Here is a 26,378-nt window from a genome sequence, read left to right as displayed (position 1 = left end):
CAAGGAGAAACGAGGGTCACACAAGGACAGTGTATTTATCAATGACCAATATCAACTAAGATACGTGCATTATTCATGTGTTTTGAAATTGATTTATTGGCTAATGTAGGCCCAACCATGTGTAGCAACATCCAGAATTTACCATTGAACTTTCTTTTTAAAAGCTTAAAAACTTTCACTCTTAAGGGATTGGGAATTTCAGGAATTCAGCTTTGTACAAAGGGCCTTGTGCAAAGGATTAATCCAAGAACACAGGCTTTTTTAGTACCTTTACGATGGTCTCCTTTCTTTGTGGCTCATTTTTGTGCTTTAAGTGTCTTTGGAAATAGGATGAGAGGAAATCAGAGAACTCTTATGAACAAGATATGAAAACACTGATCATTTACTGCTACTATTTAAAGCACACACAGCTCTCTGAGCAGTGAAAGATGTCAGCGGCACTTTTGAAACAGATTAAGTATCTGTGGCTCAGCAGTAGGACAGGTTTTCAAAGAACACAACTGAGGCTAAGTATGTGACAACTGATGTGGTGTGGTAGAAAAGAGTCCCTGTGTCTGCTCTGCCTCCACCAATATCGCTTAGCTATGGAACTCTACACAGTTCAAGGCCTTTGAGGGAGGAATTTAATTTGGCTTCGTAACAAAAGAAATTTAAGACATTGAGTAGAGTAGTTTAATTATATTCCATCTTTACATACTGAGTACCTTCTGTTTTGCTTTGAAAACTGTCATGGCTAGAGAATGAAGTTAAAAATAGTCACTGCTTTTTAAAGCATATTTTACACATGTAGCTGTGTACATTCTCTTGCTTTGTGACCTGCATATAGGGATCCTTCTGGCAGTCAGACATGAACAGTCAATGACCCCCTTTCCTCTCCACGCCAAAGCAGTGCCATGCAGACCCCAGATTTTTTTTTTTTTTTTGAGACAGAGTCTCTCTCTATTGCCCAGGCTACCCGCCTCGGCCTCCCAAAGTACTGGGATTACAGGTGTGAGCCACTGCACCGGGCCTCGGATATTTGGCATTCTGGAATTTTGGCATGGTTGGGGTTCTGGCTGGAGGTGGAAGCATCCATCTTGGCCCCACTGGCCTTGGGCCCAGAGCCCTGGTCCATCCCCAGGCCAAGTCCTACCAGATCAGCTGCTAAGCCTGAACAGCACTTGAGGGCAGGGTTGGTCTTCATACCTGATAATGAGAAAGTGGAAATGGCAATATAATTCCCAGTCTGTGCATAGTGGCATAGTGGTAGTTTTAGAATTGGATGATTTAAAACAGCAACAACAATAAAACAAAAGCTGAGCTTTGGTTTCAGTAAGGTTTTAAAGTGAGGTTTCTGAAGGGATTGTAGTATTTGCTTGCAAGCCTGAGATTCACTATTCTGAACTATGGGTAATAAAGGGTGATTCAGGTATATTGCTTCCAACATACAGAAAAGGGTCAGAAATTACCCACGGAGAAAGGTTTCTTTCCATCTCATCTTCTATTTTACATTTAGAAGGGTTTGCGTTTGATGTTAGACCAATGTGGGGTCAAATTCTGGCTCAGCCACCGACCCTGAGTGACCTTTTAAGTTACTTAACTTTTCCCACGTTTCCTTTTCCTCATCTGTAAAATACTTCCCTTAACAATTTTGTAAAGATCAAAAGAGAGAATGCACAGTATAATCCCTCCTACACTATATGTGGTAAGACAGTTATAATCCCTCTATGTTGTCTGTGTTAAAAAGTAGCTGCTGATGTTACTATTTTTATGAGAAAGCCCATGGACTTTAAGATCAGAGAGCTTTGGTCTTGAATTTCAGCTCCTTGGATAAAGTTGCCCATCCTCTGAGATCTTCAGTTTCTGCTTCTATAAAACAGGAATGTTGTGAGAATTAAAGGAGATAGAAAAAGTCTGGTACCTTAGACCCTTTGTGAGAATTTGCCCATGTTGTTTTCTCAGCAAGCTGCAAAGCGTAAATTGCTTTGATCATGGTTCTGAAAGGAAGAGTTGTCTCCATCGCATTTACGAAAGGTGGAATTAGAAATGACCAAAATTCTGTTGTTACAGGTTTGTCCTTTAGGGATGGAAATTCAGCCTTGATGATTAGTTTTGGAGAAAAGATCAGTGCCTAATTTAAGGAAATGGTTTTTTAAGCTTCCCCTGCTTTGCTAATGAAGCAGTGACGTCAGGCAGAAAAAGGGTGTTTAAAATGCAAAGTAAGAGACTGCAGCAGTGGTCACCTCTAAAGAGCTGTGATTTCCCCTCCATAGTAGTGGAGTCTCTTTCTAATGCTTTTTAAATGAAGAGGTGACTATGGGCAATCTCATAAAACAGCCCAATACCAGGATATGGAGAAAACGTGAGCATTAAGTAATTGTGCCCCAGCATTCTCATAGACTATAAAAATATTGGCTCCGAGCAAAGTAAAACACCATTCCCCCTCTGGTTGTTGGTGATCCCGGGATTGAGGGGTTAACTGCAGGATCGGTGTGGATATTTTTGGCAACAGATGTGAGAAAGCTGTGGCAAGCTTCCCTGTCAGGGTTTAGACCTGATCCCAGGTAAAGGAGGGAATCTCTCTGCCTTCTGGTGGCTTGCTTCTTGGCAGTCCTGGGTTTTGCCTTCTCCTTCTACCTGGCAGCAGAGCCACCTGAATGTCTCTTTGTTGGGTCTGGGTGGAGCAGGAGTGCTCGAGGGAGCACCTCCAGCCCTACCCTGGCCACCTATCCTCACTGGCTGTCGGTTTCCTGGTCCTGAAAGCATCACTGACCAACACAGTGAAATGCCCCAGTGATGAAAAGCTGTCCCCACCAACACTCCAGCTTTGGATCCTTCCTTGCCCATCAGCACTTAGGAAGCCCTTGAAAGAAGGTGAACAGAGAAAATATTGCCAGGGTTTCCCTGCAGATTGCCCGCCCCCAACCCAGCCCTCTGATTACACACACTAAGTGCCGCTATCTGTGTAAATAACCTTTTCTTCCCTGCCTCCCTTCAGCCTCCCCGCTCCCCCCTCCCATGCTCTTAGGCTCTCTCGCGTGATAAATAGCCAGGCTACTGCTCAGCATGCACCAACACCTGGGAATAATCATGCAAAAATAACAGTGAGAGACTGCCGCGCGTCTGTTCTTGACATTAACTTTCCTCAGTTTGACAGGCTGCCACCACCAGCTGTTAGACTTATGGGTCTTTTTTTTCCAGTGGAGATAGCTGCTTTCCTGCTTTCCTCTTTTTTTGGGCTCTAATAGGTTACATCAGTGTCCTATCAAGATGACAGAAAAGAGCTTTGACAAAGAAACCATTGCTAAAACAGGCCAGTTCTCTATTCTGATATTTTATTCCAGTTATTAGTATTATTAGACTAATAATCCCCCACTGATTTTTAAATGAGGAGCATCTGATTAGAACTATATTAGTGTTTCTCCCCTCACAAAGCGATTTGTAGTTGCCTCTTGTGAATTGCCTTTGAATGTAGCAAATACTAGCATTTGGTCCCATAGGGCCAAACCACCTATCGATTTCAGGTCTCAGATATATTTGTAATAATGATACTAATATTGACAATAGCAATAGCCCCTGTTTATTGAGTGCTACCTTCTACCAGGCCCTCAGCTAAAGTTATTTGTATGATCTTCTGTAGTAGTCACATGAGCCAGATGTTATTTCCGTTTTACAGATGAAGGCACTGATTCCCCAGAGTGATCAAACTACTTGCTTAAGGTTTTGAAGCTAACAGTAGAGCTGGATTCCAACTCCCAATGAAGACAGATCCCTGCCCCACCCTGTCTTCCATTAACACCCTACTTTTTGCTCTCAGGCCGGCATGAAAGGTCCTTTGGTTGTAGTTCTACAATTATCCTTGTAATTTTGCTATATTTGTATATTATCTGACTAGTGTCACAGTCTTGCCCACTACACAGTCAGTCCACAAGGGCAGGGACCTGGTCTGTTTGGGCCACTCTTGTTCTAGCAGGTTGCACGGTGCCTGGCACACGGCAGATGTGTAGTAATTATTCGGTGGATATGTGATAAGAGTTGAGGTGAGCTGACTGTTAGGGCAGCAGTGCATGAAAAAAAAGCTGCAACTAGAGATTAGGAGGAGGAGATTCTGTAGTAGTACGGGACTCATCAGGGCCTTCATGGTGATCCCATCATTGCCATAAAATTGTAAAATGGGGGTGAGTTAAGCCAGTTGACTGCTGCCAGATGTCAGTGTATGAAAGAAGCAGTATTTCCCCAGGCTGAGCTTCTCAAGGTTAAGCCCCCTTTCTTATATTTTTAACATACTTTAACCGCACTTAACCATGCATTTGGAGGGGATTATAGATTTATGTTAAATATAGTAGGATATGAAAAAGAGCTTTGGAAGGTTGGGTGCAGGGTTAAGGAACTGTAATATCAGACCAGGGACTTTTAAGCCAGTGTTTACTGAGCTAAGCACTATGCTGAGCATTCACTTTGCATGGATTATCTCACTGAGTCTTCACTGCAACGCTTGTGGGGGTAATTGTTATTATTACTCCCATTTCTTAGAACTAGACACTGAGTCTTAGAGAAGAGAAGCCCTGTAACTTGCTCAGGGTTCCACACAGCAAGTACTGACAGGGTCTGCTAGCGGAACTGGAGGTTCAAGGCCTGGTATGCTGCCTCCTCACTGGAGGGAGTCCTTGTAGAAACCGTTGCCACCCTCTGCCTTAACGACCTTCATTGGCTGAAGAAATTATGGTTCAGTGTATGGATCAGCGACCTGAGAAACCAGGGTGCAGTGGAGTTGATCTTTTGTATAAGGCAAAAATAACTACTGAAAATGCTTTAAAATCCTGCTTTACATATGATACATGTGACTTCATGTTTGACACTGAGATACACAAGAGAACCGAAACCTTTTGGGGGAAACAGCTCCCGCTGATGCATTACCTAGCAGAAAGAATTGGCCACACTCTTTGAATTACTTCCCTTCCACCCTTCTTCTGTTTCCCAGTGTATGTTGAACTCTGTCAATTTTCTGCTTGTGGGATGCCATCGTTTTATATGTACCTGGGCTGCCACTAGAGATAGCTTATTACACTTGTACAAATATAGGCCACAGTTTTCTCTCGACTGCGTAGGTTGGGCTAGGCGACATTCTGTGATTGTTTCAGGGAGAGGGTGGAAGCACAAACTCCAGCCTTCTCTGGTCGGGCAAGTCACGTGGCAAAGCTGCAGTGAAGCTCAGTCCTGTCAGTTGATGCCATGAGGAATGTGGGTCCAGGAGAGCACATTATCCAATTATTATTTTATGAGATAGGAGAAATTTAAATTCTTTCCTAATTTATTAAAGCGCTGCTAAAAAAAAAAAAAACTGGAATGCTTTAAAAAGTAACATACCTGCCAAATAAAAACACCTCTGGGAGTTGCTGTAATCCCCACCTGCAAATCCTGTTCTTGTTGGCGACCTCTAAGGAAGAGGGGCCTCTGGTAGACCACATGGGGAGACTTTGCACTCCACCTCCTCCCCAATGCCGACATCTCACAGTGAATGGGGAGAAAGTGCGATTCTCCTATCATTTGGTTCTCCTCTCACTGGTAGTGCTGGTCTGGTACCTATGGGAGTGGCAGTTCTGAGCCACCATAAGAAGCCGATACTACAGTGGAAAAACGAAGAAATTCACTTGTGCAAGTCAAAGATGTGAACCTCAAACCAATAGTAACTATCGGGTTTAAGCCTTAAAAGCCTTAAATAGTCTAAAGACTATTATCACGTCAGGGTACTATTTATGATTAAGTATATATTTATAGTCAAACTCTCTGAACCTTAGCTTTCTCATTTTAAAACATGTTGAACTGGGCTCAAAAGTTCTTGCTATAAATATCAATGGAACTTTCATGTTACATTTGAATTGTGTTAATGGAAACAAACACAATTAACTTAGAAGTAGGCCCAGAGTACTCTGGCTTCTCCCCTCAAGGCATCCAGATTCCATAGAAATTTGAACTTAGAAATTACATAAATATGAGAGAGAGAGAGAGAGATGTGTGTGTGTGTGTGTGTGTGTGTGTGTGTTTCTGCATGCAAATATATCTATAGGTGGAGTTATGTAGAAATAAGGATTTAGTCTAGAAGCTCTGTTGTGATAGGATTTGTCATCAGTATTAGGCGGCTGAAGAATGCATTTGTTGTTGTTTTTGAGAGACAGGGGCTTGCTTTGTTGTCCAGGCTGTAGTGCCATGGCATGATCATAGCTCACTGCTGCCTTGAATTCTTGGGCTCAGTTGATCCTCCCACCTCAGCCTCTCGAGTATGTGGGACTACTCGCATGCCACCGTGCCTGGCTAATGTTTAAATTCTTTTTTATAGGGATGGGGGTCTTGCTGTGTTGCTCAGGCTGGTCTCCAACTCCCAGCCTCAAGTGATACTCCTTCTTGGAGCTCCCACAATGCTGGGATTACAGGTGTGAGCCACTGCACCTGGCCAGGAATGTGTTTTCTAGTTGAGGAAAGTGGGCCTCAGAGAGGCTGAATGACTCTCCAGGGTCATAAGCTAGTTAATATCAGAGTTGGCGCCAATCCTAGTGTTAGTATGTCTTGCCACCATAACTCTCATTGCTCCATTGTTTTCTTACCTCCAAATCAGAGAATTGATACGCTGTAAGACTCATCTCTAATTTTATTTCATTTTCCTATGCATCCTATTCAAGCTACATTTGTTCACTTGGTATTAATGTAGGTTGTTGATCAGGTGATGTGAAGAATATTTTCAGAATAATGTTCTATTTTTTTTTTTCAATTTATACATATGACATCGAATGGCAGTCAGTTTACAACTAACTATACAAATTAAGAAGCTGGAAAGTTTGCAAAAAAAAACCACTGGTTTATAATTTTCTTTGCTCTTTATTTTTAATTCTGGAAAGTGATTCTAATCTCAGACAGTCTTTTAGTTGTAATAAAGACTACTAGGTAGCATTGTTTCTTCCCCCCTTAAATTTCCTCTCTCAGAACCCCTTTGTTCATTTGTCAGCTCAGTTTTAAAATAAGAACTATCAGTGTGAACTTTGATCCACATTAAGCTATATTTACACAAAAGCATAAATCACAGTATCTGGGGTTTGGGGCTGTTAAATGCTTTTCTTTCCTGGGCTCTGTGATCAAGAATGCAGAACAATAAAAAGCATGGAGCAAAAGAAGTTTTATGGCAGCTTTGAGAGCAGGAAATTAAGTTTTTTTAACATGCAGATGGGTGAAAGGCTGTTCTGTTGCATCTTGGATCACTCAGGCAAGTGAACGTCAGTTTATCATTTTAGTGAAACGCAAACTGTAGAAATAGTTCCTACAGTCATATGAACAAGGAGCCCACACAGATGACTGCTTCAGCTGTTTAACTAGGAGCACACTTCCTCATATGACTCTTGAAATACACTCTTTTTGTTTTGTTTCTTTTCAAAAAAAAAAAAAAAAAAAACCAAAACCCAACAAAGACTATATACTATTATGCCTGTAGCCAAGTGGCTACAAAAGATAACTTACAATGGATAACTGGGAATCTATGAACAGCAGAATAAGATAACATTTTACCGGAATGATCTTCGATGTGCCCTTTTTACATATAGGATTTGTTAGTCCAACTGATAATACATGCGGGGTGTCATCCCTTAAATGTAGGCCATTTCTATGTCCAACACGAAGACATAGGTAATCTGGAGTCTTGGTATAAATGGGCTTTGTGTGTGGCATTTTCACAACCAATAATCAGGGTCAAAGCTATCTGTAGCAGTCCTAGCAGTTGTTACAATGGGCCAAATGAATGTACTGTTTAGTACATGCATAGTCTTTGGTTTCATTATGGCCAGACTTTTAAACTTTTTGCGATGAAGAACTCCTTTGTTGCTCTCCTGGGGATAGCGGTGCAAAGGGGATGCCATTGCACCACAAGATCTTGTATTTGGCTGCGATGTACATTTCCTGTATTTAGAGAGGTGGTGGCTTAGCCTTAATCAAACTCATTAGGGATCTTTACCAGTTTAGCCACGGAAGAATTTGTGTATTGGAAAAACTCAAGTTATGTTGATGTGTTGGGCACATGCATTTATCTCCCCCCTTATATGAATTCTGCTAAACTTTGCAATAGAATGCTTAATTAGGAGTTGATGCTTATAATACATGCTAACAATATCCAGTTTTTGTGTTTCCGTATAGATTGTAAAGTTTATATATTTTATATATTCAGCAAAGCTAATATATTTTAGTAGTGATTTAATTCATTATGGTTTATAAAGTTCTTTGAGAACAGTTTCATCTCTTATACTTAAATTTTTAGTGTTTATTAGAGTTTCTCCTTTGGAAAATGTTAGAATTTTTAAAGTGAGATTTCATTACATGTGAGAAGTAGCCTTAATTTTGCAAAACATGTTTCATTCACATCTGCTGAGGCTAACGGTTGTCCAATGGTGAATTTAGAAAGAGAAGGACACTGAAGGCCTGCTTATGATTCAGGGAGCTAGCGCTCTCATGTTTAGCTTATTTGGCATGAAAAAGCAAAATGCTCATTTCTATTCTACTTTGTATTTTGGCACCATTAAAACACTCAAAGCATATTATAATTGCAAATGGAATTTGGAATGGTGATATATTCTAGAAGTGATATAAGCAAATTGCATTAAAAGGAATTCACGGAATGCAGCACTACTGCAGTAAGCCTGTCTGTCTTTCAGGTTGACCCCCTGTTTACAGTGCCAGCGCCACCACCGCCGATTTCCAGCAGTCTCACGCCTCAGATTCTACCCTCCTACTTTTCCCCATCTTCATCCAATATTGCAGCACCGGTTGAACAGCTTTTGGTTCGGACTCGTTCTGTGGGTGTCAATACGTGTGAAGTTGGAGTAGTGACAGAGCCAGAGTGTCTTGGGCCCTGTGAACCTGGGACCAGTGTGAATTTGGAAGGGATCGTGTGGCATGAAACAGAAGAAGGTAAATACAATTTATTTTTATATATTTCCCCATGCCCTCTTCCCATGATGTATTTATGTCCACCTGTGAGGGGAATTTTTTTTGCGGTATTCGGAGAGGAATGGAAAGTGTTTTTTATTTCTGCTCTCTGGATTTGTGTTGGAAGTAAGAACTGTGTCTTCTTGTGCATGGCTGCTTTTACATTGCGGATGAGTCGGGTGTTTCTAAAAGTGATTCTCCTCTTTAAGTGCTAACATGGAAGGACTGTGAGAAGCGGGTCAGGGTTTACTCTTCCCCTAAAAGGTATTGTGGAAATTAGGAAGGGAGATAGATCTCAAGTTTATTTAATTCTTAGGGTGCCAACCAATGTGTCTATCTTGACATGGTTGTTTTTGTGTTGTAGAGGCTTATATTTACTTTCTGAATTGAGCCAAGGTTCTTGCACATAGTGAGGATCATTGTCATGATGTGGTTGTGGCCAGCTGGTGCTCGGAAGTAATGAGGCCAGGGCCAAAGACTTAAGCCCTAGTAAGCCGGTCACTTCTCTTCTATGGCCAGAGACGTAAAACCTTTCCTGTTCCTTAACTTGGCAAGCCATTTGGCAAATGCAGTCCATTAGCCACAAGAGAAACAAGGTTCAAAGGAAATGGATCAGGATTAATCTCTCATTGCTATTGGAATATAAATCAGAGCATATGCCATGCTGATAGTGGATCCAAATCATGGTTGGCCATGGCTCATAGCACATGACCACCAGGTACAAAGTGTTTCATATGGCCAGTGTCATTAACAAGGCAACCAATAATTGAAAACTACGTACCAAGAAGAGCTGCAGTGCTCCATTGGGGAATGAGTGGAGTAGAAGAGATAAGGAAGAAGCATGCTCCAGGGTGCTTCAGAGTGGACCAGGGAACAAAGAAAAATGAAGGGGTGGGGGAACATTTTTTTCCCTGTAAGTTAGATTGGTTAAAGATAAAGGAGATGGCAGTTGTTGATATCATGGTCATTTGCCAGAGGAGTAAGGGCAGGATGAGGGTAACAAGAAGTGTTTGAGACTCACAATTATTCATTAGATTCCTCTAAATCAAGGGGGAAAAATTGAGGGCCGAAACTCAAAGGGAGAAGGTGAAATGTATTCAAAAGTGGCTGAGTGGATGGGGAATATTGAGGGTAATTGCTGGGCAAGAAGTAGTTGAGAAAAAATAGTTAAGGATAGTGATAAACTGGGAAACGAAAGAAGAAGTTAAAAATAAATGAAAATCAGATGACAAGTGTTGAGTATAATTCTTAAAAGGTAGAAAACAGCTCAAGCTGTTTCAAGGTAGAAAACAAAGGTTCTTAGAGAATTCTGAATTCTACATATTACATTAAATATACTCTTGTAGGATATGTTCTGTAATTAAATAAAAATATTTGTAGATAGCACTGGTAAGTATAAATAAAGACAGTATACAAGAAAGAATCAGAGAAAAGGACTGAAAGTAGCTATGGTCAGCTCTTGTTTGCTCAGAGGGAAGTGATTAAAATTTACTTTTTTGGCTTTAGAAATTTTTGAGTTTTGGGTCTCTTCTTTCGTTTTGTACTTTTAATTTGGGTTTTTCAGATTTTCTAGGAAGCCATTTGAAACAATACTGTGGAACCACATTGGGAGGAACTGATGTAGGAGGAGCCAGAATTTGTCTCATCTTGCTTGTCTGTTCAGTCACCCTCCAGTACAAGGGGTCCCATGTGGGGAGCAAGCTTCTATCATGTTATTCTCTTGGGTTGTGCAGTTTGCCTTCCTTTAGATTTTTCTCTAAGGGAAATGGTGGAAAAGGCTTTCAGACTGACACTTAGTGTGAAAAGTATAAAAAAGTATTCAAGACCTTAATAAGGTCACAGTGAATTTGTTTAGGTGCACATTTTCAGGAACAGAAAAATATTTGGAAAGTGTAAGGGTTAATTTCCCTGAACTTGAACATCAGATTTTTTTGTACTTGGATAATTTACTCATCAGGGTGAAATGCTGTCTTCCCATTTCTTAGCTATGACTTAGCACTCCCATCAGTTTATTGCTTGTCATGATTTTATTTATTCAAGTGTGGAGTAGGACTAAGTCCGTGCAGTGTGACCTCACTGGGTGGTAGATGTTGTAAAATTAGCCACAAACTTTCTGGAACAGCTGTAAAGCTTGGGTTATTTTTCACTTTGCTTAGAAGTCTGCTTAGTTTTGACTTTTAACCTTAGCCTCTTCTCAAAGATAAGATTATTTAGGAAAAAAATCTGGGTTTAAAAACTGTAGCAGTACATAAGTTGATGTGGAATTCTGGGCATATGCTTAAAGAGCTATTAGATATTATTACTATTATTATTATTTGATAGTGATATACATAAAGCCTCACCAGTTCCACTCTGTCCTCTGAAAAATTGGTCTGCTGAGTCCAACGTGGCTGCTTTTATACGTGCTCCGATCCATCCATTTCTGTGGATATCTTTGTATATTCATACAACGGACTGATAGCTTTAGAAGGTTTTCAGGCTGTTGGCAGCTCCAGCCTTCTCTTTACTGCCTCACATTTTCCAGGATTTGGAATGTGTGGATGTTTACTGTGGTGACAAGAAGGAGCTGGAGCTGTTAATAGAGTTATTCTTGCTGAATAAACTAAACTTCTGACCTCCAAAGAATTTAAGAACTCATCTTAGTAAAGGCCTGGGTCATAAGATGTATGTTTAATGTGCAACCATTTGCAAGAGCATTCCATTTGCATTTTTCTCACTATAGTGTGTTTAAAGCTCTTGTACCAATTTAAAAATTAAACCCACTTGACCATTAATTTTTTCCTTTTGGGAAAAACAAAGAGAGACACAGAACAAACACATTGGGAGCCAGTTATTTGGCAGAGCTGAAAGAGAGGGATTCCAGGAGAAGGGGAGGGGAGAGTAAGCTACAATCGTTTTGTAGTATGAGGTTTCACTAACAAAGAGCTTCAAGTTGAGCATTTATAAAACTGTCAGGTGCCTTTGACTAATGTCCTGTAGGTGGAGTTGAATAAAACCCCATCCCTGGTATTTTCACTTGGAGAGTATTGTGTAACTGGTAGTGTTTTCCACAAACTTAATTTGTTACATGCATTCATATGTCTGTGAAGGTCATATACGTGCGTGTGTTTTAAGATCCTAGAATTTTAAGAGTTCATGTCTGCACTCTTTGGGGGGGAATATTGAATATTACTGTGATTTCTTTGGATGGTTGGGAATCGCAAGACTGGACTAGGAGGATCCCCATTCAATACTTAATTGTTTCTTGTGTTTGGAGTTTCTCGTTAGAGGAAGATTCTTTTAGTCAGTCTTTCCCCTAGTGTTACTGCCAGTACCTGAAGTACTGGTTGTCTAAGAACCAAGTTGTGCTCAGGAATAAAGTGTTACTAGTGAATTTCCCTCTGGAAAAAATTAATGGGTTTCAGATCATGCCTAATAGGAGAGAAAAACTATTACTGCATTTGGATGTTTGGTAATTCTACTCTAATCTTTTTTCTTTAAGGTGAATGCATAGGACCAATGATGTATGGTACAAAATTACTCACAGATGTTGGAAAGAATTTCCTTAGCATTTATTCCTGCCATTTGGGACACACATGCCTCTGTATAGTCATTTGTTTGAAAATTTGCTCTTTAAAAAAAAAACAAAACAGAAAAATCATGGTGTATATAGCAATATGTGTAAATACATAAGTGCTGAACTTGGCTTTTTAGCCTTTATGAATGTGTTTCCTTTTGATTTTTATTGAATCATGTTTCTTATTGGCTTTCTTTCTTTTTTTTTTTCCTTACCTGAGAACATACTTGGTTTAGCTGCATCTGTTGCCATTATCATGACCGTTATTTACTACTGCTGTGCCACTCTATCATTCACGACCCTTTCGCTTTCTTACTGGTTAAGTAAAGCCATGAAGAAAAGAAAGTGAGAGAAAGAAAACTGGTACTTGCCAAAGACGGTTCTCAGTTCTGTGCCTTTGAATCACCTTGGGAGCTTTTAAAACCCACTGATGCCCAGGCACCACCCCAGGCATTTGTTTAGTCTGGGTTGGCATTTTGGTCTGGTTTGGTATTGGTGTTTTGTCAAAGCTCCCTAGGTGATTCTAATGTGCAAACAAGGTTGAGAACCACTGTCTCATGGCAAAGAGTTGATGTCTTAGCCCTTTGCAAGTTCCTTGGCCTTTTCCCTGTAAGGAAGACACATGTATTATTGCTTCACTTTCCCAGGTGTAAAATGGACATAGGGACACCCATCCTGCTTACCTCACAGAGCAGATAGTGTCTATCAAGATGCTATGGCAGGTGAGCAGGGTTGTTTAATCACTGTGCTGATGAGGAAGAGGGTCTGGCTTTGCTCCTCAACATGAACTCCACAGAGGATTTAAGAGGCTTAACAAACAACTGGTAGTACCACTCTTCGTAATTTATTGATATGGGAAGAGTGGACCCTACTGTTGATTTCTCAAGTGAGTCAGATGCAATACTTCTATTTCTGTGTGGCCTCTGCTGAATTATTTTTGAGATGACACAGAACCCCATAGTATTAAGGAAAGTTGTTAATGTAGCAAATATAGAATGTGCTCAGAGAATCAGAGTTTTTGGGGGGTTGGGGGGCAATGAAAATACAAAGGGCAACTTATGATAGTGACTATCATTTTAATGAGAAGACTCAGCACCTGGTGTGAGAGGACGAATGCTTGTTTGTATGAGGACCTTCTTCACCTGATGCATTTTTCAAGGAAGGAAACTGATTTTGGGAATCAATGTTTTCAGGGTAGTTAATTGGAGAAAGAAATGATTTTCTCTCTCTCTCTTTTTTCTTTTTTTTTTTTTTTTGTGTTGAGACGGAGTTTCGCTCTTGTTGCCCAGGCTGGAGTGCAGTGGCACGATCTTTGCCCACTGCAACCTCCACCTCTTGGGTTCAAGCAATTCTCCTGCCTCAGCCTCCTGAGTAGCTGGGATTACAGGCATGCACCACCACGCCTTGATAATTTTTGTATTTTTAGTAGAGACGGGGTTTCTCCATGTTGGTCAGGTTGGTCTCGAACTCCTGACCTCAGGTGATCCACCCACCTTGGCCTCCCAAAGTGCTGGTATTATAGGCGTGAGCCACCCCGCCCGGCCGAAATGATTCTCTTTTAAATCACCAGAGATGTTCTAAAATTCTTCTGCTTCTTCTATATTTCCAAAGTCATAAAGATGGTAGTGTTTAAATGTGCAATGTAGGAGGAGGTTCAAGCTAATTCTTTTTTTTTTTTGAGACAGGGTCTTAGTTCATTGCTCAGGCTGGAGTGCAGTTGTTGTGATCATGGCTCACTGTAGCCTCGATCTCCTGGGCTCAGGTGGTCCTCCCACCTCAGCCTCCCGAATAGCTGGGACCACAGGTGCATACCACCACACCCAGCTCATTTTTTTTGTATTTTTTTGTAGACAAGAGGTTTTGCCATGTTGCCCATGCTAGTCTCGAACCCCTGGGCTCAAGCGATCCACCCGCCTTGGCCTCCCAAAGTGCTGGGATTATAGTGAGGTATCTCACTCAGCCTCAAGCTAATTAATTAAAAGGCAAATGATCCTATGTAATGGAAAATGAATCTGTGGTATTGTTATTCTCATTCTGCAGTATTTACTTGCCGATCTTACTACTGAAAATAGAACTTTTCTTTTGAAACTCTGATTAATTTGAGGCGAGATTAAACATTAATCCAGGCTTACTTTGTATTTTCAGTAACAGCATGGAGTTGGTACAGTACTTTACAGAGTGAAATATTATTTATTGAGGTATATCATAGTGACTTTATCAATTCAACTTTGACTCTCAAGAGGAATGTCTGTATTTTGTTACCCCTATCCAAATCTGTGGCGATTATAACAGTGCGGGAATGGGGAACTTGAGATGTCTAGTGGGCATGCTTCTTATGACTCCTGTGCTAAATGGAGATAAATCAGCCCCCAATATGTGAGTTGGGCAGGTGAGCATGGTTGTTTAATTACCATGCTAATGAGAAAAAGGGCCAAGTGGTGACCCTCAACATGAACTCTACAGAAGTTTTGAGGGGCTGGAAGAACTACTAGTTAGTGCCACTCTGTATTGGCTGTGAACTTTCCCCTCGGCCTGGGCCATCTTGCCGTGGAAGTTGTCAGTGAAAGTGTGGATGGTTCCCATCATTCTGAGCAAACTATTGCAAGGACAGAAAACCAAACATCGCATGTTCTCACTCATAGGTGGGAACTGAACAATGAGGACACTTGGACACTTGAACATCACACACCCGGGCCTGTCATGGGGTGGCGGGAGGTGGGAGGGATAGCATTAGGAGATATACCTAATGTAAATGACGAGTTAATGGGTGCAGCACACCAACATGGCACATGTATACATATGTAACAAACTGGCAGATTGTGCACATGTACCCTAGAACTTAAAGTATAATAAAAAAAAAAAAAAAAAAGAAAGTGTGGATGGTTCCTTGAGGCTCGTCACCATTGTCAACAGAGCAGCTCAGGGTAGCAGTGCACTTCCGAAGTACACAAGTGCTACCCACTTTCACATGGAAAAGGCAATCCAAATAGTGAATCAAATCTGTATATTTATTGGACCATATACCATCTTAGTTACCTCTATTCTGAGTACATTGATGAAAAAAGTTTTTTTTAGTAAAAATAACATTGAATTAAGGATACATAATAAACAACAAAACTCATCAGGGTATTTTCATTTTAAGGTTAATGAGGGCCGGGCGCAGTGGCTCACGCCTGTAATCCCAGCAGTTTGGGAGGCTGGGGCGGGCAGATCATGAGGTCAGGAGATTGAGACCATCCTGGCTAACACGGTGAAACTCCATCTCTACTAAAAATACAAAAAAAAAAAAAAAAAATTAGCCTGGCATGGTGGCGGGCGGGTGCCTGTAGTCCCAGCTACTCGGGAGGCTGACGCAGGAGAATGGCGTGAACCCGGGAGGCGGAGCTTGCAGTGAGCCGAGATTGCGCCACTGCACTCCAGCCTGGGCGACAGAGCGAGACTCTGTCTCAAAAAAAAAAAAAAAAAAGATTAATGAAATGTTACCAGCTTCACAGAAAAATACAGAAGGTTAAAAAATGGAAGACAGGTCTTCACACAGGCTTACAATAGACAGTCAACAAAGGTGTACTGAATGGAGAGAAGGGAAGGAATTGTCCGGGGTTTTGTGCCATTTTCCTGGATTTGCTTTACTCTTGGACGTACTTGTTTTATGCTTTCCTGATGAGGGAATGCAGCCAAATTTGGATATGATGAGTGATTGTGTATTTTGTTGGAAAGCAACAACATAGACCGTCACTTTAACTCTTGTCAATGTGAAAAATAAGCTGCTGTTGAGTAGGATTCAGTTTAATGTTTTTAGATCAAATATTTGTTTTTTGGTGTCATTTGTGTATATATTTTCGTGGTGACATTAGGTGCTAAGTAATGAACCAATAGGTTTAAAACTCACTGTGTAAAGACATTGTTAATTCCTTTTTTGTGTTGGTTGATATTGTAGCCAGGTTTATTCTTACATGTGAATATATAATGGAAAACTTTAAAACTTTTTTTCTTAGGACTTAGTTATAGTAAAAGATGTAAGCGCTATCTTGTAATATTTGTGTGTATATGTGGTATTGTTCTGCTTTTTAATCTTCTTCCTGTAAAGAAGGAATTAGTAAGAAAATCTTGAGTGTCTTAATATTATAGTGACTTTGAGCTGAAGATGTATTTTCTAATTACAAAATGGAGATGGTCTCACTGGTTGCAAAGAATAGCTTGTTATCCTAGGTAGCCATTTGATTAAAGTATTCCACTGACATTTTAAAAATGAGTTCTCACACCAGCTTTATTGAGACATAATTCACATAACTTACAATCTATGCACTTGAGGAGTATAATTCAGTGTTTTTTTCTGTGTGTATTCAGAGGTGTACCACCATCACCACCATTCATTTCAGAACATTTTTTATCACCCTAAAGGAAACCCTGTATCCATCAACAGTCATTACCACTTACTCCAGTCCCCCCATTGTGTTGACTTTTACATCATTGTCCTTGATTCTTTGTTGTTTTTATGTGTAAACATGTATGTTTTGTAGATAATAGAAGGGACTAGCTTGTTGAGTACTTATTTTGTGCCAGGCATTGTGCTAGGCATGCTTGTCAGGTCATGATTTCCTTTAATCCTCAGAACAAAAGCCAAAATAAGCCCACTGTCATTATCTATATTTTAATAAAGGAGACTTAGAAAGGGACTCATCTGTGCCAGGCAGCACACCTGGCAAGTGGGGGAGAGTCTGAATTTGAACACACTGTGGTTGGACGAAAAGAGCCCTTGCTCTTCATACAATTCCTGGGTATTCTGGATTTCTGTCTACCCCTTCACAAAAGTTCCTGTCTATTTTACAAAGTGCTCTTTGGAAAGAGAGTCAAATGTGATGTAATAACTGGAGTTTATTTTTAAACATGGAATGGTAGGAATTTCTTTATAATTCTAGCATCTGATTTTGGCAGTAGTATTTGAATCAGCTTCAGCTGGGTTGATGTATACAAACCATCATTTTCAGCCCCACTATGCTGCGAGCTTCTTAAGTGCACAAATTCCATCTGTTTTGTTCACTGTTGGATCCCCAGCGCCTGGCACAGAGTAAGTGCGCCATACATATTTGTTGAATGTTGAGTAAATTTGTGGAACAAAGTGATATGGTCTTGATACCTGTTTGAGTAGTGTAGCTTTCTAGTCCGGAATATGTTACTTTTAAATTAAGTTTGGTCTAGACAATTGAAAATAGAGAAATCTACTTTGTCACTGATTTTTAAAAATCCATTATAAAATCTCATTACATTTTATTATATTTCAGCTTCCAGCCTTGTTATTGTAAGATTAATCTGCACAAGAAAGGAGGAACAAAATATTTGACATACTTTTTCCCTCAAATCATTCATATCCTCAATACGGTTTTTATTTTTCAATTATAAAAGGAATATATGGCATTTTAGGAGATTTGGGAAGAAAAGTAAAAATGTAGATTGGAAAAAAACTCTATAATCTCACAATTTAGGTGACCACTTAATATGTTAGTTCATTTTCTTGATTTTTTTTTTTTAATTCTTAACCATAGGTACCGTGTTGTACTGCAGACCTCTAGAACTTAGTTATCTTGAACAACTAAAACTTCATACCTATTGAGCAGCAATTTCCCCTTTTTCTAACCGACAGTTGCTGGTAACCACCATTCCACTCTGCTTCTGCCTGGCCAACTACTTTAGATACATCATATATGTGTAATAATTATGTGACTGCCTCATTTCATTTGATGTAATATCCTTAAGGCTCATGCATGGTGTCACATATGACAGGATGTCCTTTTGACATGCTGAATAATATTCCAGTGTGTGTATATTCCGCATTTTCTTTATTCACCCATTGATGGACACTTAGGTTGCTTCCATATGTTGGCTATTGTGAGTAATGCTGTGATGAACATGGGAATACAGACATCTCTTCAAGATCCTGATTTCAATTTGGATAAATAACCCAGAAATGGAATTGTTATCTTTTGATTTTTTAAATAATGGCTATCCTAACAGGTATGAGATGGTGTGTCATGGTTTTGATTTCATTTCCTTTGTGGGTAGTGATGCTGAGCACTGAGCATCTTCACACATACTTGTTGGCCATTTGTGTGTCTCCTCTGGAGAAAAGTCTATTCAAGGGTTCCCCCAGCCCTCACCTTTTTTTTGTTTTTGTTTTTTAAATAAAAGAGACAGGGTCTTGCTATGTCACCCAGCCTGGAGTGCAGCCTCAAACTCCTGGGCTCAAGTGATCCTTCTGCCTCAGTCTCCCAAGTAGCTGGGATGGGCCTACAGATGTGTGCCACCATACCTGGCTGAGATGGGGGTCTCACTATGTTGTGCAGGTTGGTGTTGAACTCCTGGCCTCGAGTGATCCTACCATCTTGGCCTCTTGAGTTCCTGGGATTATAGCAAATAACAACCTAATGAAAAATTGTGTAAAAAAAATTGTGTAAAAAATTTTTGCACAGTGTTTCATTATTTGTGTGTGTGTGTTTTTCTGTTGCTTTGAAGGAGTCCCTGTTTTGGATATTAACCTTTTGTCAGAAACAGAGTTTATAATATTTTTCCGTTCTTTTTCCTTTTTAATCTGTTGTTTCCTTTACTCTGTGGAATCTTTTTAGTTACATGTTACTTGTTAGTTACTTGGCTAGCTATTTTTACTTTTGTTGCATTTGTCTTAGTGTCTTTAGTTGAGATCATTCAGCGGATAAGGTTTTTTTCGTTTTGTCTTTTTGTAGAGATGGGGTCTCACCATGTTGCCGAGGCTGTTCTTGAACTCCTGGGTTCAAGCGATCTTCTTGCCTTGGCCTCCCAAAGTGCTGGAATTACAGGGATGAACCACTGTGTCTGACCTGGATACACTTTTTTAAAAGGCTGTTTTGTAAGAGCAGTTTTAGGTTCACAGAAAAATCGAGAAGAAGTTACAAAAATTTCCCATATATCCCTTGCCCCTACACATGCATAGCCTCTCCATTATCAACATTCCCCACCAGAGTGGTTCATGTGTTACAGTTGATGAATCTAATTGACACACCATCACCCAAAGCTCTAATTGACACACCATCACCCAAAGCTCTCAGTTTATATTAGGGTTTGCCCATGGTGTGATACAATCAGTGAGTTTAGATAGATGTATAATAAGCTGTATTCACTATGTAGAGTATTTGCACTGCCCTAAAAATCTTCTGTGCTCCACTTACTCATCTCTCCTTCTCCCATCCCTGGCAACTACTGATCTTTTCATTGTCCCCCTTGTTTTGCTCTTTCTAAAGATGTCATATTGTTGGAATCATACTGTCTGTAGCCTTTTTCAGACTGGCTTCTTTTACTTAGCAATATGCATTTAAGTTTCTTCCATGTCTTTTTGTGGCTCAATAACTCAATGCTTGTGAGTGCTGAATATTACTTCATTGAGTCTGGTTGTATCATGGTTTATTTGTCCATTCACTTCTGAAGGACATCTTGGTAACTTCCAAGGTTGGCAATTATTAATAAAGCTGCTGTAAACATCCATTTGTAGGTTTTTGTGTGGACATAAAGTTTTTAACTGCTTTGGGTAAATACCAGGGTGTGCAATTGCACGATCATCTGGTAAGAGTATGTTTAGTTTTGTAAGAACCTGCCAGACTGTTTTTTGGAAAAGTGGCAATACTGTTTGGCATTCCCACCAGAAATGAATGAGAGTTCATTTGGTGTTGTCAGTGTTGTGGATTTTGACCATTTTAATAGGTGTGTAGTGGTATCTCATTGTTTTAATGTGAATTTTCTTGACAATTTGTGATGTGGAGCCTCTTTGCTGGTACTTACCAGCCATCTGTATATCTTTTTTGATGAGCTGACTGTTAAGGTTTTTGGCCCATTTTTCTTACAGAGTTGTTTTCTTATTATTGAATTTGAAAAGGTCTTTGAATATTTTGGAAACTGGTTCTTCAGTTCTTTCTCTCTGTGTCTCTTTTTTTGTTTTGTTTTTTGAGGGACGGGGTCTTACTCTGGTCTTACTCTGTCACCCATGCTGGATTGCAGTGGTGTGATCATAGCACATTGCAGCCTTGAACTTTTTGACTGAAGTCATACTCCCTTCTCAGCCTCCTGAGTAGCTGGGACTACAGGTGTGCACTGCCACACCTGGCTAATTAAAAAAAAAAAAATTTATTTTACAGACAGGGTCTTGCTCAGTTGCCCAAACTAGAGTGTAGTAGTACAATCATATCAAGCACATCACAAGCATATTACTGTAAACTTGAACTCTTGGGCTCAAGTGATCCTCCCATCTTGGCCTCTCAAAGCACTGGATTATGGGCATGACCCAGTATGCCTGATCTTTAGCTTTTCTCATATAGATCTTATACATATTTCTTTTACATTTATACTACCTATTTCACCTTTTTCATTGCTAATGTAAACATTGTGTTTTTAATTTCAAATTCTACTTACTCATTATTGGTGTATAGGAAATTGATTGACTTTTGTATATTAACCTTATATCCTGCAACCTTGATATAATTTCTTAGTAGTTCTAGGTAGATACACTTTTAAATGTTGCCTTCTTTTAATGTTAACATTAAAACACAAGCATTTCTGATGTTATGAAAACACTTTCTAGGAAGCATTTTTTAAAATATCAAATATTCCATGGAATGGACACACCAAAGATTAATTTAATTTAAATTCCGTTAACAATGGATATTTACATTGCTTTCAACTTCTTAGATAAATATAAATAGTATTACATAGTATATCTTTGTGTATGAAGTTTTTTTGTTTTGTGTTATGAATTTGGAATTTTTATGCAGGGATTAATTTTTAGGAAACTGAATTACTGAGTTGAAGTATACAAACATTTCTAATGTAGTAGAAACACATATTGCCTAACTGCTTCCCCTAAGAGTTGTTCCAGTTTATATTTCCTGGATGAGAGTGCCCATCTCAGTTATCCTTTCTAACTTTGGACTTGCTGACATTTTGATGACAAAGGGATGAAGTTGTAAGTCAAATGTATAGCTCTCAATGTTCATATCCAGGGTCCTACCCTAGGTAGAAAAGGAATGAGACTTTCTCCTTATAGTAAAAATCAAAATTGTTCAGCAAGAGGAAGCAAGAGTGCAAGTGATGCTCCCAAGAGACCACATGGCTGGGCTCTGCCTCAATGGAGGGCTTTGCTCTGGATGGCAGAAAGGTTGGGATTTAACTTCTGCTTGTGTCTAGAATGACTCTTAGAGCTCTTTCTCTCCCAAGTGAAAGAAGTTAAAAGATACTTTTAAATATGAAGAATTCAAACACTCAAGGGAGAAAATTAGTCTGTCAAACATCCATTCTGAACTGGAAGGAATCTGATTTACTTTTGTTGCTGTCGCTGCAAACATTTTTCTTTTGGATTCTGCTTTTTCAGCATAAAGAAGGATGAAGGACAGGATTTTCTAGAAAACCTTTTGTGTCTCATGATTTGTTTATAATATATAATTTGTCACTCAATGCATGCAGTGTGCAGTTTCCCTGGCATGCCCAAGTGCTGTCCTGCCCCCTGCTACTTTTATTTCCTCTCGTAGTCTCTTTTCCCTTGTCTTCTTCTGTATATAACTACAGCAGGAGGAAGAACCATCAAGGTAGTTTTTAAAAGTAGTATCTACGAAAGCATTCCTATGTGCCTTCTGGGGCCTTTCTGATCTCAAATAAGTTTGACTGGTATTTTCCTGGCAAAAGAAAAATGAGCTATAATATGACAGAAGTCATATCACGGATTTTCAAAAGCTGTCCTCAACAAAGAAAGTAGGGGGAATTCGGCTCATGGGCACAATTGCAGGGTATCTAGCAAAGTCTGACATAACCCAGTCAGGAAACCCAAGAAGGTTAAAAAAGTGCTGTGAGGCAGGCAAGGTGCTTACTGCTCATTTGATAATTTCTTGGAATTGAATAGTAAATTGAGCATTTATTATATATATATACACATTATACCCATAGATATTCATTTCATAATGAAGTCTTCAGACTCAATATATATATTTGAGACTCTTTCACAGTATTTGAGTCCTTGGATGTCAGAAATGTGGCTGTTTCCTTTATGTGACAAAAGACACATTTGGTGTGTCTGAACAATTAAACGCTTTTGCCTGGAGAACCTTCTGTTGCTCTGTCAACACCATCTAGTTAGCATTTTTCTCATTTACGGAGATGAGTCCCATAATTAGGCCCATTATTCTTATGGAAAAACTGAGGTACAGACCATCCAAAGAAAATGACTGTGGGAAGTATGTTCTTTCTGGATTTCTAGTTTTATCTAATATTATTGGTCTTTCCTAGTTTTGAGTCTGTTTATGTGTGTGTGAATATAACTAGCTATTTAAAAAATATGCTATGGGGAAATAAATAAACATTTGCTTGTCCGTTTGAAGTTTTGACTGAAATGCGGAAACTTAATTCGGCTTACTGAGTGAAATGTTTTTAAAATTTGATATTCACCAAATATTTTTGCAAAAACACCCCAAGTGTAGTTTCCAACTGTATATTTCATAACAAGGAAAAAAAATGGCCCACCACTTCCTGTGCCTCAGAGAGTCAATGCCTTGTATTCTCCTGGCCCAGTGGGCAGTTTTGATCCTGCCAGCTCTTCGAGGACTTACTTGTACATTTGCACAGTTTGTATATTGTCTTGTAGATGTCTTCCTCATATCCACGTTGACAGACAACTTTTGAAGTAACTCAAGTTGACAGAGCTGACAGAGAACATTTAATGTGCCTTATTTCAACTTGAGCAGCAGCAGAGGCCAACTTGTTTAAAGAGAACCTGCAAAAGCTGCTTTCTACTGCTTTCCTCAGCTTCATGAGAAGACCTAGTCACTTTTCAGAATACAAAAAGCCAGCCAGTTCCAGACAGTGCACACGGTGCACATATAAAATTATTTATTGTCCAGACAAACATGTGTGGGTGGGTACCAGAAGCACAGAAGAACCACAACTGGGACTGGGGCATTGGCTTGGCTCCCTCATGAAGCTGGCTGCAGTAAGCAAGTGTGTGAGAGTCACTTTCAGTTCAAAAAGTCTTTGAATACTCAAGGGCAGACACATTAGGAGGCCATAGACCAGGAACCAGGACAATCTTCGTTGCAAAGCAGTAGCGCCATGTTGAACTCGTCTCTTCATAGACTCCTGCCTGATAGGGTGACCGAAGGGCATTATCACATTCTCAGGGACAGATAATCTAATGGGATTAAGGAAATGGAGGGTCAGGTTTCAAAGAAGCAGAATAGAGTGAGCTACTTAAAATTATATTGGTTGCACATTAATCTTCAATGATTCAGAAGGAGAGCATTACCTTAAATTTCCCAGTTACTAGAGAATCCCTAAAGTATACACCCTCTAGGAAATCTCCCTTTATATTTGGCATTTGAATTAAAAGTCTTCTTAAAATAAATATCATCAGCCATACCAGTCCTCCTTAGCTTGCAGTTTCTTGCAAGTAGCACATTTCCAAGTATGGAATTTCAACAAAGCACATCATATGTTGAGTGTGACTGTTAAGTATTTGAGGCTGTGATTTAGCATCACCATCTTTATTTTCTCACAGTGAGGAAAATGAAGTATGGGGGAATCTATGACTCGCATAGAAATCAAGGCAGAGTCCACAGGAGAATTAACAGCACAGAGTTCTGTGGCTCTAGTGATGGCTTGGGAGGGAGGTAGTTGTTCTAACCACATATACCCACCTCAAGGTTTCAGGATCAGGTGGGCTGGCCACATAGTGAGTTCCTCCTCTGGAGAATCAGGCTGGCAGCTAAGTCAGATCCCCTGGGGTCTGTTGACAAGTTGCTGTTGTTTTTTTTTTTTTTTTTTTTCCCTCTAGATTTGACTCTACCCTGACTACGCCTGATCAGGAGACTCAGGCTTTACACTACACTTTACCCAAGGGAGATGCAGATACTCTACCAGTGGGTATGCAACTGTAACTTCATGCATTCCTTGGGGTAAATTGTTTGTGTATTTTGGAAAGTAAAAAGAATAGTCTGGTGTTTACAGAGGAATATTAGGGGATTGTCAGGGAGCCTAATTTTGTTTTGTTCTTTCGCTCTGTGAATTCTGGCACTACAACTTGGTATGGTTCAGTGTTTTATGTCATTCCCCCATTTATTTCATTCTGATCATTAATGAAAAGCGACAAAAGTGTAGCAAGAGTGCCAGGCCAGTTGGTAGGCATAATAAGATTGATTAGAGCCCAAAATGAAAACATTAAACTCACTTGAAGGCAGCCAAAGCCTTACTTCTATTACATATGAACTTCTTTTTTTTTTTTTTTTTTTTTTTTTTTTTTTTTTTTTGAGACAGAGTCTCGCTCTGTCGCCCAGGCTGGAGTGCAGTGGCGCAATCTCGGCTCACTGCAAGCTCCGCCTCCCGGGTTCACGCCATTCTCCTGCCTCAGCCTCTCCGAGTAGCTGGGACTACAGGCGCCCGCCACCACGCCCGGCTAATTTTTTGTATTTTTAGTAGAGACGGGGTTTCACTGTGGTCTCGATCTCCTGACCTCGTGATCCGCCCGCCTCGGCCTCCCAAAGTGCTGGGATTACAAGCGTGAGCCACCGCGCCCGGCCTGAACTTCTTTTTTGGATACATGAATAGTGAAAAGTATTTGGAGTTGATAGTGCATGACTACAAAAGCATATGAGAAGTTATTTGCCTTTATAATACCTCATGACATCTAAGCAAAATGTGCATTTATATTTCATACAAAATATTGTGTTTATTAAGACCCTCTGAAAGGGCATGATTGTATAAATCAAGATGCATCTGTAATATTTTGCTTAGAAATTCTTTATTCTTTGGCTGCAATAGTCTAGCATCTATCCACTTAGCAGATTTAAAAAATGTATTGTTGCAGAATCCTCAAGAGTTCTTGGTATTTCAGTTATGACTACTATTGGACAAACTGTTTTTTGAGAAAAGACCTGTAGCTAAACCATGAGAAAAACTGAATTAAAACAAAATGGTGTGATTGCTGTAACTTTAAGGTTACTATAGTATACTGGTTTTAAAAGAAGGGAAAAGGGAGACCAGTTAAAAGGAAAAGGAAAACTAAGTGGTGAGCCTCTGTTGGGAACTCTCACTTCCCACTATGCCCATTTGTTATAAAAATATATGTACATATGATGACCTAACGAAGTTCTTTCAGAGTATTCCTGTTGCGCCCTCTCCTTTTGGTGACATTATCCCCCATTCACTGTGAAAACTAATGCATTTTATATAACCTAAATATGATGTAGTTCAGAAATGCCTTAGGACTTATGGGTAAGATCGATAAGGTACAAGGGAAAAGAAGAACCCTGGAAAAAAGCACTGGATCAGGTGTCAAGAGAACAGGGCTGTAACCTCCCTTTTTGCACCCACTGGCTGTGTTTTCTTGGCCCTGGCCTCACTTTCCTCATGTGTACAGTGAAGGGGTGGAGGTTGGAGTACATAATCTCTTGAAGATACCTGAAATTCAGGTAGCAAAGGAGGGTTAAGGTATTAGAGTGTTCTTCGTGGCAGAATCAGGTAGCAAAGGAGTGGTAAAGATCTTAAAGTGTTCTTCATGCCAGCATCATTTCAGACTTAAAGAATTCTAAACAAAATTATTAGCAAATAGTCGGCCCTGATGGCGTTACCCATAGTGCGAAGTCTTGTTGAATGAGTAGCCATGATTCGAGTCTCCAAAAATAGATCTGTTTCTAGGACTCTATTTACTCACATCATTTGTTAAACTAGTAGCACTTCTGCAGGTAAAGCGGGCTCTGGTTTGAGTAGACTGACACTTATTTTATGCTCTGATACACTCCAAAGAAGAATGAACCCATTAAAGACATTATCTGATAAGATTCCTAAGAGGTAGAGTCTTACCAGTTTCATTAGCAGGTTT

General features: G+C 39.8%; 1 protein-coding gene and 1 long non-coding RNA gene across 8 annotated transcripts in view; one reads left to right on the top strand and one right to left on the bottom strand.

Moving 5' to 3' along the window:
• ZNF608 (zinc finger protein 608) overlaps positions 1–26,378 on the top strand; it is a 124,078-nt gene that overhangs the window by 39,573 nt on the left and 58,127 nt on the right. For all 7 annotated transcript variants that reach the window (XR_010114496.1, XR_010114494.1, XR_010114495.1 and 4 more), the window contains one exon: positions 8,670–8,925. Coding sequence is in view for 3 of the 7 variants with exons in the window: in XM_055299069.2 (XP_055155044.1) it covers positions 8,670–8,925 (256 nt within the window). In the remaining 4 variants the exon portion in view is untranslated. The remainder of the gene's footprint in view (positions 1–8,669; positions 8,926–26,378) is intronic.
• Positions 166–7,414, bottom strand: LOC134731856 (uncharacterized). Its single transcript, XR_010114499.1, has 2 exons — positions 1,901–7,414; positions 166–1,185 (listed from the first exon to the last, which is right to left on the bottom strand). It is a non-coding gene; the product is annotated as an uncharacterized lncRNA (long non-coding RNA).

Source organism: Symphalangus syndactylus, chromosome 11 (assembly GCF_028878055.3).
Source record: "Symphalangus syndactylus isolate Jambi chromosome 11, NHGRI_mSymSyn1-v2.1_pri, whole genome shotgun sequence".
Lineage (NCBI taxonomy): Eukaryota > Metazoa > Chordata > Mammalia > Primates > Hylobatidae > Symphalangus > Symphalangus syndactylus.
Note: the sequence above shows the minus strand (reverse complement) of the source record. Positions and strands in the feature narration are given on the sequence as shown.